The sequence below is a fragment of the Pogona vitticeps genome, chromosome 2, assembly GCF_051106095.1.
Source record: "Pogona vitticeps strain Pit_001003342236 chromosome 2, PviZW2.1, whole genome shotgun sequence".
NCBI lineage: Eukaryota > Metazoa > Chordata > Lepidosauria > Squamata > Agamidae > Pogona > Pogona vitticeps.
In genome coordinates, this window is record NC_135784.1 from 25,207,467 (window position 1) to 25,220,240 (window position 12,774).

Consider the following 12,774-nt stretch of genomic DNA (forward strand, 5'->3'; position numbering starts at 1 on the left):
ACTGTACAGAACTTTTATCATTTGTGTGCGGGCTAGTGTAGGTTGATACATGCCAGTTTGTTGCTTTATTAATACTGCTGACCCCGCAAAAACTGCTGCCTGAAGCAGTTTAAGGCTAATCTGCTGCCTGCCCTGAAGTGAGACAATTCCGGCTTTAAATAGCTCAGTGGCTTAGGTCTGGTTGGGAGTTCAATTCCCCGCTGTGCCTCCTTGATAAGGGCTTGATTTGATGATCCATAGGGTCCCTTCCAGCTATGCAGTTCTATGATGATTTTCCCCCCTCCCGCCCCAAACAAGGGCTAATCCCACTCCTCTCTCCCATTCATCCATGCGCTGCAGGAGGCGCCGGGATGACTTCCTGTTTCTCCTGCCAGGAGCTTGGCCTGGCTTCAGTCACGTGACGGGAAGTGGCGGCTAAGGTGCTACCCGATTAAAAACACCAGAACAAAAGGGGCGCCTCCAAAATAGCCCCTGGACCCCAGCGTGGCGGTATGGTGGAGACCGTGAAGGAGGTAAACGAAAGTGCTGCTGCTGACTTTTTTTAAAATTTGATTTGATTTGGCATAAAGAAGAGTCGGAAGAGAAAGATCCAGCCACGAGAGAAGGAGGGCGGGAAACAGGCGATTGATTTTTCTGAGCAGGGAAGCAATGGAAGAGGGTGCTGTGCCGGTGCAAGTGAGCAGGGAGGAGAAGGGGCTGCAGGCAGAAATCCCCATTTATGGGAGAGGGGGGGCTTGAGAGAGGCTTGGCTCCCCAGGACTGCCTGTGGGGGGGGGAGAGCCTTCCCTACTTGCCTTTGTCTCTCTCTCTCTCTCTGGTCGCATCGCGTTGCAACAAGTTCTGCAGCTTGGGCGCTTCTTTCTCCTAAGAAGCTTGCACACTTTGGGTAGGGAGAGAGAGAGTGCACCGAGGGTGCCGTCTTTTGGAGCTGCTTTTTCCACAGGCTTGCCCGTTTGCAACCCCCGAAAGGGCCGGTCGATCCCACAGGCACGGTTTTCTGAATGAAAATCCCACAATGAAGCGGGAGTTTGGCTCAGAAGGAGATGATGGCTTTGTGGGATTACCGGTTGCAAACGGACCAGCTGTGCAAAATGCAGCTCCAGAAAAGGGTGCAATCTGTGTACCCAAGTGTGCAAGCTTTTCAGAAGTACTAGAGATATGAATATATATGTTGTCCCCATTATCTGAGGGCAACTGAACTTCACTTTGGGGGCAAGGAGGAAAATCCTAAGAGGGATCTTAATTTATGAGATAAACCCAGCACAGGGATGGGGACTCTAATTGTTGGGCTCCTGGTCCTTTCATCTACAGCCCCACATGGCAAGTTTGGGGATGATGGGGATTTGGTACAGCACACCCACAACCACACACATCTGTGGAAATAAGGATTTTCAGAATTGATGTTCTCAATTCACCCAGAAGTTAAAGACCCTGGATGAGGCCTGTGAATTTCAAGATATGGAGTTTGGAAGACCAGTCACGAGTGGAGTGCTTTATTAATCCTCGAGAAGTGCCTTAGAGAGGGATGAGCAAAGGTGAGGTCAACAAGCATGGCATAGTTATTTGTTTGTTATTAAAGAATGTATAAAGCATGGCATCACTAAAAATAGAATCTGGGCGGTAGCCACAAGAATGAAACAGTCTTAAAACAAAGACATTGTAAAAGGTGAACCCAAATTTAGCTAAATGGAGAGAGATTTAAAACGTGTTTCACACACCTAAAAATACAATTTAGAATTCCTCGGCAAGCAAGGAGGAACACCGGGGATAATTCCCATTGAGTAGAAGAGTAACTTTAAAAAAAACATGGTGTTTACCCATTTTTTAACTGATAAATGCATTTCTGAAAAAGTGATTGGAATGGAATAGCTGACCAACCCTAAGTATGAACACATATAGGGCTATATAACATGGGGGGGAGGGGTGTGTATGTAAGCCCTGCCTTCCATGTCCTTCCCCTACCTGGATGTAAAGAGATCTGCCCATTTTCACTGCAAAGGTCAGCCAAGGGTCTTAGGAGCATGCTCAGTTTAACCTACTTAGACAAGCTTCTGGAGATGTTTCAGGTGAACATGGACGGTCTGCCTTACTTCCAGAGAAGAACATGTGGATGGGACTTGCCTACATCTCAGCATCATCATCATGATTATAGTCCTACATACATTTGACCTTGTCTGAAGAGGGCTGTACTGTTCCTTAAAGTATATTCTGCCTGGCTGCTTTTCTGAAGGTCATAGTTGTCCTACGAGGGTTTTTATAAACACTTGTTTTTTAATTATTGGATAATCTTAGAGAATTGTAGGAACCTATGGTATCAGTGTGTTTATAAAAACTGTGGAGGATCAGGAACCAGCATTAAAAAACAAAATGGTCAATCAAAGCCGCGGAGCTTAGTCTCAAATTAGAGACTTAGGTAAATCCAAAACTTCCAAGAATAATGGGGTAAAACTGGCTAAACAGAACTGGCCTTCTGCAGGTGATAATGTGGTATATAGTCAAAAACTGAAATAACACCAAGAAGTGACTATTAGAGTTTAGCTAAATGTCATCTTATCAGATCAATGGAAATCAATCTAATATGCAGAAGATACAGTAAATATATCAGAGTGATATATTTGATATAAATAAATAAATAAATAAATAAATAAATAAATAAATAAAGCATATATTCTGCACAAAGTAAAGTTATTTAATATTTGAGGATTGATTTACCTCAAGACCACATCTGCGATACAAGGATATCTGCAAGCAGGATCTGAAGGCCTTAGGAAAGGACCTCAGCAGATGGGAAACCTTGACATCTGAGCGTTCAGCCTGGAGGCAGGTGTTTACTATGGCTTCTCCCATTTTGAAGAGATGTCTAGCAAGCTGAGGCAAAAAGGCAGTCTGGACAGGGGACAGATTGTATTTGTCCTCAGTGTGGAAGGGACTGTCACTCTCGAATTGGCCTTCTCAGCCACCCTAGATGCTGTTCCAAGTCTATTCAGAACACGTTACCATAGTCTCTTGAGACTGAAGGATGCCTAACTAACTAAGGATTTACCTAATAAATTTGATAATACTGTAATGGAAAGCCATTGAACATTTAGAATGGAAACTTTGAAAGACATAATTTAATGTACAAAATTTTGTACAAAAATGGGAGAAAGATGCAGAAGAGAGAAGTACTTTGGATAATAAATACTGCAATCTCAATTATTTTATTTATTTATTTATTTATTCATTCATTCATTCATTCATTCATTCATTCAATTTATATGCCGCCCACACTACCCAAAGGTCTCTGGGCGGCTTACAGCATTTAAAATACAATAAAGATATGTACAATTAAAATACAATTAAAATATATATAAAATTGCCATCAGACCCACAGTTAATATTATTTCAGTTAAAAGCCTTCTGGAACAGGAAGGTTTTGACCTGGCGCCGAAATGTCATCAGTGTCGGCGCCAGACGAATCTCAGTCGGGAGGGCATTCCATAGTCTGGGGGCAGCTGCTGAAAAGGCCCTTTGTCTGCAAGCCATCCCTCTTACCTCCTTAAGGGACGGCTCTTTCAAAAGGGCCGCCTGGCTAGATCTTAACTGCCGGGTAGGTTCATATGGAAGGAGGCGGTCCAGACAATTTATACTCCATAGCCTCTTCACTCTAGCAAGGCAGTTTAATCTGGTTTCTTCCTATAGTCTGGCAGGCCTAAAACAGCAACTGCTCTGAAATGGGAGTGGTGCAATTGAAACCTTCTAAATTGGTTGGCGAGTCTTGCCTTGCCTCTGAGTCTTGCCTTCTCATGATACAGAAAACCATAGGTTTAAGCCTCTGGCTGTGGAGCCAGAAGTTGGGAGTTCGATTCCCCATTGTGCTTCCTTGACAGGAGCTGGGCTTGATGATCCATGGGATCCCTTCTAGCTCTGAAGTTCTAAGATAAGGATGATGAAATTCAAGAGAAAATTGGACAACCATCTCTCAGGTCTGCTTTGACTTGGATTCCTGCATTGAGCAGGAGGTTGGCCTCAATGACCTTCTAGGCCTCTTCCAGGTCTATGATTCTATGAAATATGAGTCAAGAAAGAGATGAGAGAGAAGTTTCTAATTGCCAAAGATGTCCCTTTTCTGGTGAGATCATCACCCTTCCAGAGCAGTAGCTTATGCCATAGGATTCTAGTCAATATTTCTAACATTAGCATCTACAAGCAACATAAGGTGTTGAAGTTCTAACATGTTGACATGAAAGGATTTTTAACTCAGCAGTTACTAAGTAAATGTGGTAAAACTTTTCTGCTAGCGTTCCAATTTCCACTTAGAGTCACTCAGAAACTAAGGGGGGGGAGGGGCATATGATGATAGTGTGTTCTATAAATTGAAACAAATGGTTTGAATGGAGCCCGGGGCTCCTGGTGACTCTTGGAGATTCTGAACCCAGAGCCCATGTTGGATGGGGCCTGTATTGGTTTATTCAGTCTGATGAATGGAAAGCTCCACACTTGAAATTTTCCATCTAAATACAGTACTTACTCTCTCTTGGTCTGTCTCATATATGCTTGAGCAGGATTTGCTGTCATCAAGCCTAATTTGATTCCTGGCTTAAGCAAAACCCATAGTTCCCAGACCATCTCATCTAGTAGACCATGGAGGATGCATCACAGCACAAGACAGGTGAGGAAATAAAAACATGAGTTGTAAGAACTGCATATTTCCTTTACGTTCTAGAGCAGCATTCTCAACTTTTTTTTTTTTAACTAGGGCCATAAACACAATATAAAAGAAATATAGGCCGAATCAGGATTGTATAAGTCGCATTATAAGGCAGTGTGCGAAGAATTGTTTCTAGTCTGTGTCCCTCTTCAAATGTGCTGGGGGGCCATATGACCCCCCCCCATTGAGAATGGCTGGTCTAGAGGAGGGGTGGGGATTATTATTGGATTTCAATTCTAGTCAGCCCTAGCCAGCACAGCTAGTGGGAGCAGATGGTGGGAGCTGAGCAAGGAGCATGCTCATCCACAAATAAACATCCTAGCTGTAGATCCCAAAACTGTAAAATGAAAATATTGTTTAAATTAAGCAGGAAATGTAGCATCTTTGTTGGTTTGCTCAGCTCCATGCTTCCAGCCTTAAATCCCACCTTTTTCTTTTTCTGTATCTCAAGCAGCATTTCCACTCAGCAAGCCAGATTTGATCTCCTGGTTTGAGCCAGACTCTTTGTTCCCGGATCAGCTCATCTTGGAGAAAACAGAAGTTGCATCACACCACAAGGCAGGTCAGGAAACAAAAACACAGATTTTCCACACATCTCTCATGGAAACAAGTTTGGATGACTGTCGGCTCCATTTTAAAGGCAGCGGGCACTCACTTTCTTCTGTCAGGATTTCCAGAGGTGACTGGTTGGCCACTGTGTAAATACCATGTTGGACTTGCCTAGAACAAAAAGATACGAGTGCCTATTGCCTTCATTACTTGAGTTGGCAGTCATCCTAATTAGTCATCCTTTGGTCTGACCCGACATGGTGTTTTTTATGTTTTTGTATCTGTGCGGGTTCGACTTTTGGCTCCAAGTTCGTTTCAAAGAAATCAGTTGATTTTTGTTGTTTCAAAAACAGGTGAAAGATTTATTGGTGCATTTAACGATAAACAAGTGTCTGGAACATGATTGTGAGTCTTTTCTCCTTCTGCCAATGGGTCCGGTAGGGGTTTCCAATCTTCAAAACAGGAACAGGTTTCCATAACTGTTGTCCTATGGTCCCGGTAGGTCAGAGGGGACCCAGTCTCTTATGGTCGGCCCCATCGGGCCTTCCAACAAGGGCACGGTCTTGTTGTGCAGGTCATCATCCCACAGGATCTGTCCATCAGGGTCTTGTCTCTCCTAGGATCCTCCCTGTAACTCCTTCTCTTCATCTCCCTTACTCTCTATACCAATTTTTCTCTCCTTTCTCTCTCAACTCTCTTTTTCTCCCTTCTCAGTCTCCTTCTCCACTCTCTCACCTCAGCTTCTCCCCAATAAGAGGGTGTAGTTGGAATCTCTGCTCTCCTTCTATATTCTGCCTCCTCCTTGGGCACTCTTAATCTCTCCCATAATCCCGTCCAGGGATCCTCCATCCACACCCATTCCCAACTGGGTGGCAACTGTCCTTCCTTTCTCTCCACCTCCCCTGTTCCTGCTTCAGACTCCATCCTCTTTTTTCCTCTCTCTCCTCGCCTTTTCTCCCTGAACCTCCCCCATCATCATTTCCTGCATCTCTTCTGTCAGCTGCTCTATTTCTGTCTCCTGATGAGGTCTCGCTGTAGATTCTGGTGTGGGTTTGGGATCCTCTTAGTCTTGCTGCTGAGGAGGGACGGCACCCTCTGTCTCACAGTATCACCTTCTTTATCCACATCTTTAACTTATCTTTCAGCACCAAACTCTGAGCTGCTTTCGCACATGAAGCAGGGAGAAGAGCTAAGGGCACTAGATCCTCAGGAGTTGGGTGAAGCAGAAAGCTCAGATACCAGATCAGGCAACTCATTAGGTAAGTTAACTCAACAGGGCCATGACATCTACTGGCAGTTGCCAAGAAAAATTCTTGTCACAGGCTGAGCCATTCTAATGTTTGCCAGTTCATCCTAGAGTCTTTGGAAGTTTAGGGGGTGGGCACATTGACAACCCCTGTAGCCATTGGTTCTCACATCACACTCAATGCAAATTTTATTGCTCAGCTTGTAATGAAAGGAACCCCCCCCTTTAAAATAAGGCACATGCTTCCTTATTTTACAAGAGGAGTCACACTTCCAGACATGTGATTTTTTTCTTTTAGAAAAAAAAAAGGTGTCCGGAGACCACCTACCTTGTTTTAAAGCCTCAGTAGCTTTTTTTTTTCCTGCTGCCACCAATGAAGGAAATTTTTTTCAAATGGGTAGGTGGCACACAGAACTTGCCACCCCTCTCTTACAGCCTCTTTGCAAACAAATAATTTCCATCTTTGCTGAGTAGTAAGCTGACTCACTCAGCTGAACCCACTGAAATGTGGGTCCCATTTGTGGCTAAGGTCCTGGAGAATCCCATCTCTCAGACATTCCTACTTAAGTTTCTGTTGTTAATAGTCTGACATCGTAGGTCCAAGAGATGTCACAAACAAGGCCTGAAACCAATGATTTTGCCAGTGAGTTGTTTATCCCCAGGTTGTTATATTTGGATATGTTACATGGTTCTGTTACGAATTATTTATTTCGTGTTCAGAATAATCCCTGTTCCTTGGATAGTGTACAGTACCGTAAAGATGCAAAATGCAAGAACAAGAATAGTAACTAAAGAGAGCACGTATTAAACCCAAAATAATACCAGCAGTAAAGAATGGAAATGCTATGCCAAGCAAAATTAAACCAGCAGCAAGTTCTAAAATGACTAAAAAGAGTTCTTAAAATGGCAGGAAGAATAGAAATCCATTTACCTGAAAACTAAAAGACTACAGTAAAAGGATCACAGAGCAATGAGGAGAAAATATCTCTTCTGCTTTCCCCAATGTATCTTTCCATTTAGGATCTTCACAGATTAGTCCTTTCCTGATCTCTGATGTTCTGTCCCCATCAGATTTGGAGTTCAGTTTTATTTGTTCTTACCTTTGTCCCCACAGATAACAGCAAGGAAGTGAAAGCATGCACAAAGGCTGAAAAAACCTTTGTGAGTGAATTGGACCTTACCAAACGTACCAAGAGGCAACCCTACATTTGCACCATATGTGGGAAGCATTTTACTCAAAAGAAGGCTCTTGGCCTTCACAAAAAGGTCCACAAGGGAAAGAAACACTATGGATGTGAAGTGTGCGGGAAAGTTTTCGCTTGCAAGTCACACCTTCGGGAGCATCAGAGAATCCACACAGGAGAGAAACCCTACAAATGCCAGGAGTGTGGGAAGTCATTTGCTCAGAATTCACATCTAGTGATCCACCGGAGAGTCCACACGGGAGAAAAGCCATACAAGTGCCACGAATGTGGAAAATGCTTTTCTTCCAGTTCAGTCCTTGTGGTCCACCAAAGACTTCACACAGGAGAGAAACCATACAAGTGTCAGGAGTGTGAGAAATGTTTTGCTTCCAGTTCACAGCTTGTAATGCACCAGAGATTTCACTCAGGAGAAAAACCGTACAAATGCCAGGAATGTGGGAAATGTTTTGTTCATAGATTCATACTTATGAGACACCAGACTGTCCACACAGGAGAGAAACCATACAAATGCCAGGAGTGTGGGAAGTGTTTTGCTAACAATTCACATTTTCTTAGCCACCAGAGAATCCACACAGGAGAGAAACCATACAAATGTCAGCAATGTGCGAAATGTTTTGCTCAGAATACACACCTTGTTATCCACCAGAGAGTCCACACAGGAGAGAAACCGTACAAGTGTCAGGAATGTGGAAGATGTTTTGCTCAGAATTCAAACCTTGTGAGTCACCTAAGACTGCACACAAGGGAGAAGCCATACAAATGCCAGGAATGTGAAAAATGTTTTGCATCCAGTTCACAGCTTTTAATGCACCAGCGGTTCCACATAGGGGAGAAACCACAGAAATGCCAAGAGTGTGGGAAATGTTTTGATAATATGGCAGAACTTTTACTGCATCAGAGAACTCATGCAGGAGAGAAACCATACAAATGTGATGAATGTGGGAAATGCTTTGCTAAGAATTCATATTTGATGAAGCACCAGATAGTCCACACAGGAGAAAAGCCGTACAAATGCCAAGAGTGTGGCAAGTGTTTTGCTCAGAATTCATACCGCATGTTGCATCAGGCACTGCATACAGGAGAGAAACCATACAGGTGCCAGGAATGTGGAAGATGCTTTGCTTTCAACTCACACCTTAAGAGCCATTGGAAAATCCACACAGGAGAGAAACCATACAAATGTGAAAAGTGTGGAAAGTGTTTTTCTCAAAAGGCAGAGCTTGTACGGCATGACACAGTCCACACAGGAGACAAACCATTCAAGTGCCAGGAGTGTGGTAAATGTTTTGCTCAAAATTCATATCTTGTAAGGCACCAGGCAGTCCACACAGGAGACAAACCATACAAATGTGAGGAGTGTGGGGAGAGTTTTGCTCATAATTCAGCCTTTCGGTACCATCAGAGGGTCCATACAGGAGAGAAACCATACAAATGCCAGGAATGTGGAAAATGCTTTGCCTCCAGTTCACATCTTCTGACCCACCATAGAGTCCACACAGGAGAGAAACCCTACAAATGCCAGGATTGTGGGAAATGTTTTGCTCAGAACTCGCAGCTTGTGGCCCACCAGAGAGTCCACACGGGAGATAAACCATACCGATGCCAGGATTGTGGAAAATGCTTTTCTTCCAGTTCAGTTCTTGTGACTCACCAGAGAGTCCACACAGGAGAGAAACCATACAGATGCCAAGAGTGTGGGAAGTGTTTTGCTCAGAATTCACAGCTTGGCAGGCATGTGAGAGTCCATACAGGGAGAAACCATGAAAATGACAGTACTGTGGAAAATGTATTACTCACAGTTCAGACTTGATTTTTTTTTAAAGGCAGCTGTGGTGGTCCCAGATAACGAAATACAGAAGTTGTAGTCTGCATTTATTTGGTTAAACTAAAATTCCAAAATATTGAGTACGCCGGGTTGTTTCTTTGTACTTCAACCCAGTGCTGCCTCAGAAATGTCAGATCTTTTACCTTACAACAAGTCTTGTATTTTCCAAATTATACCCAGCCTCCATCTTATTAAGTATTTCCTGGTGTAATTGGAAACCTGTGTAAATCTTCAAAACTCTGCAGTCTCTGTTTTGGAACTTAGTGGAATGACACACCTCATGGCTAAAACAACTGGCCAAACCTTGGGACTTTGAAATTTTAGAGAATATATTGAAATGAGGTGCATGTATAAAAGAGGCACCTCTCAAGATGCTGTGAAATTGTTTGTTATTGGAATTTCTAATGTATTTCGGCCTGTTAAGGTTTCAGGTCCTTCTGTGTGAGAAGAGGAGCAATATATAAGAGGCAGCAGATAAATTCATTTGTAGAGACATCCCAAAATGGAAAAATTGGTACTTACACTGCAGTATTTACATACTTTTCTTGAAATAACATTTTCAGACTTTTTAAAAAAGAATCTCTTGTTACTAGTGACAGGTAAAACATGAATAGAAGATTCTGGATTTTATTCTGTCAGATGGGTGCCAGTGGAATACTGTACGTTAATTAGATTCACTCACGATCCTCTCTGTACATGACTAGGCTGAAAAAGGGGGAGAATTTTAAGTAGATCATACTGTTACAGGATTGAGAGAACTTCAGTTCTTCATTAAGCTCTAAAACAGCCAAAGTCTTTCATTCTGGAATCTTGTTCTGGTTCTTTTTAAAGATCTTATCATCACTAAGTACCCTGTGTAAGTACTGTCCTCTCTGCTTCCCAGCATCAAAGTCTGTTGCAGAATAATTGGCCAAAATCCTGTTGAATTTTTACACCAGGATAACGCTGTTGGCATAAATTTCATTGGTGAATTGCTGCAAGTTAGCCCAGCCATTTGCTGGTGCGGGCCGAATTGCATGATTCTCTTTTGGCATTTGCATTGAATAGCATGGATGACAGGATTTGCATTGTATATGGTAAATGGATGTAAATCATACTTCTAGTGATTGAAGTGGAGTACAAATCCTGTTGTTTTTGAAGTCTGTCAATAAGATGCAGTGCCTGCACAGATGATGAGCCAGGAAATTAATGTTTCCTGAAGCTGAGGTTCCAATACTTTGGCCATCTCATGAGAAGAGAAGACTTAACACATGATCATTTCTCCCTTTCCTAGTTTTCCACTGGAAATGTTCCAGTTTCTTCCCTGTCTTCTCCTTTTCCTCTTTTTTTCTTTCTGACTACATTTTATTTTGTTATATTCAAATAATTTAAAAAAACACAATTATATGTGTGGGCAATCAATACCTGAGGATCCTTGACTGCCTGGATGATGGTTGCTGGAGAATGAACACTACTGCCCATGCCAGACTGAGGCCAAGCTAGAGTCTCCCTCAGTTAAGTGTTTAAAATGAAAAAAGAAATCGCCTCATGCATTCAGAAGAAATAATAATACCAAAGACCGCTGTTTACTTCTGAGTCAAGTTAGGGTTTTTTTGTTTTGTTTTTTGTTTGTTTGTTTTTGTAGCCTTTCTGTTGGCCTGTGAAATATGAGAGCAGAATCTTAGTCTCCTGAAGTAAAAATGTTTCCAATTTGGCCTTTTCAGTTGGTACCCTGGTAAAGGTTGGAAGATACTGTTGCAAATCCCATTCCATTAGTTACACTGCATAAGGCTAATGACATCATCCGCTGTGGCGATTTTTCAGTAGTGAAATATTTCTGATTCCTCCCCTTGATCCTGAAACTCCTGTGGAATCCCCTTCATTGTGGGGCAAGACATCCTGGCAGTAGCAACCGTTGGAAATCAAAGAGTCATACCCCACACACCCCATCTTGAGGCCCACCAATGGCTTCTTCCCAGCACCTTGTCAGGCTTAACTTTTGAAAAATTACCACAGCCGAGGAACTCATTAGTCTACTTCCAGAAACATGATTCCAGCCAGTCATTTTCAGAAAGTTTTCCTGCCAGGGCAGAATGGCATGATGATATGTGTCTTTCTTCCCAGAGAAATTGGCCTCATACATTATGTGCTCATATTTGTTGTCATGGTTTTTAACTAGAAGTGGACTAACTGCTGGATAGTTCAGTGGTCTGGGTATCTGGCTGTGGAGCCAGAGGTTGGGAGTTCGATTCCCGCCTGTGCTTCCCTGACGGACTATACTTAGTCCATAGGGTCCCCTCCACCTCTGCAGTTTTAAGATGACATTATATAAATACCCTTGCAGTTCACTCAGGTAAAGCGAGGATATTGTCATTGGTATGAGGTAAACAATGCCCAAATTGATGCCAGAAAGTAGAAAATCAAGTTCATTTTTTCTCTTTCTTTTGCAAGCACACATGCATTGAATGCTGCTCAGAGGACTTGATACATTGGTAACCATTTGTCAGTGTTTTCTTGAAAATAATGTTATTTATTTTGGCAGGGAAAGTGATATAGAAAGTTCTTGTAAATTTTCTAAATTAGCTCAGAAGAAAAGTGAGTTGTATATTTTGGCAGCCTACAGGACATGTTCATTTGTGCCAGTTGAATTAAATAATCATGTTTATTTAGTTTCAGTCTGGTTGATGTGTTAAATATCTTGTCATGATATATTCTTGTTTTATTTTGTAGTTGTGTGTGTAGAAAAGGCCTGGTTGGATAATAAGCAATAAATGGAACTTGACTGGTCTACTTGAATAATCTGTGTAATCACAAAAACACAACTGTTTGAAGCAGGAAAGGCTGGTATATCTAGCTACTCCGTTATGCCAAGTTACTGCTTTTCAGGCAGTCGTGTTTCCATGATTTAAGAGATGATGGACAAGTTGGGAATAATATGCTCCCGTCAGTGAGTGTGGGTTCCACATGCTTCAAAGCATGAGTAAGGTTTCTTTTACAATCTCATTTGAAGCTGATTTGTTTAAAGTTTTAGAAGCATTCAATAAACTTGTTGAATTGTCTCAAACGTTCTGTCATCTTATGACATCAAACAATGGGCAATCAATTTGGGGAGGGGGGCAAATGAAAATGTTGTAACTATAAAGATGGGTTGAAGAATAAATAGGGGTGTGCTCATGAGTCAGAGCAATTAACAACAACAAAAAGGCTCTGTCATAATCCTCCACATTCCATTGCTTCCAAGTATAGTGTGTTTTGAGTTTCGTACAAACGTACCAAATTT

The 12,774-nt window shown here is 42.3% G+C and overlaps 1 protein-coding gene across 1 annotated transcript in view; it reads left to right on the plus strand.

The window, feature by feature from the left end:
* Positions 1 to 12,558, plus strand: part of LOC110070112 (uncharacterized) — a 30,459-nt gene extending 17,901 nt beyond the window's left edge. The window contains exon 7 of the mRNA XM_078388520.1: positions 7,752 to 12,558. Within this exon, the coding sequence (XP_078244646.1) occupies positions 7,752 to 9,500 (1,749 nt within the window). The 3' untranslated portion in view covers positions 9,501 to 12,558. The remainder of the gene's footprint in view (positions 1 to 7,751) is intronic.
* Positions 12,559 to 12,774: the final 216 nt, after the last annotated feature.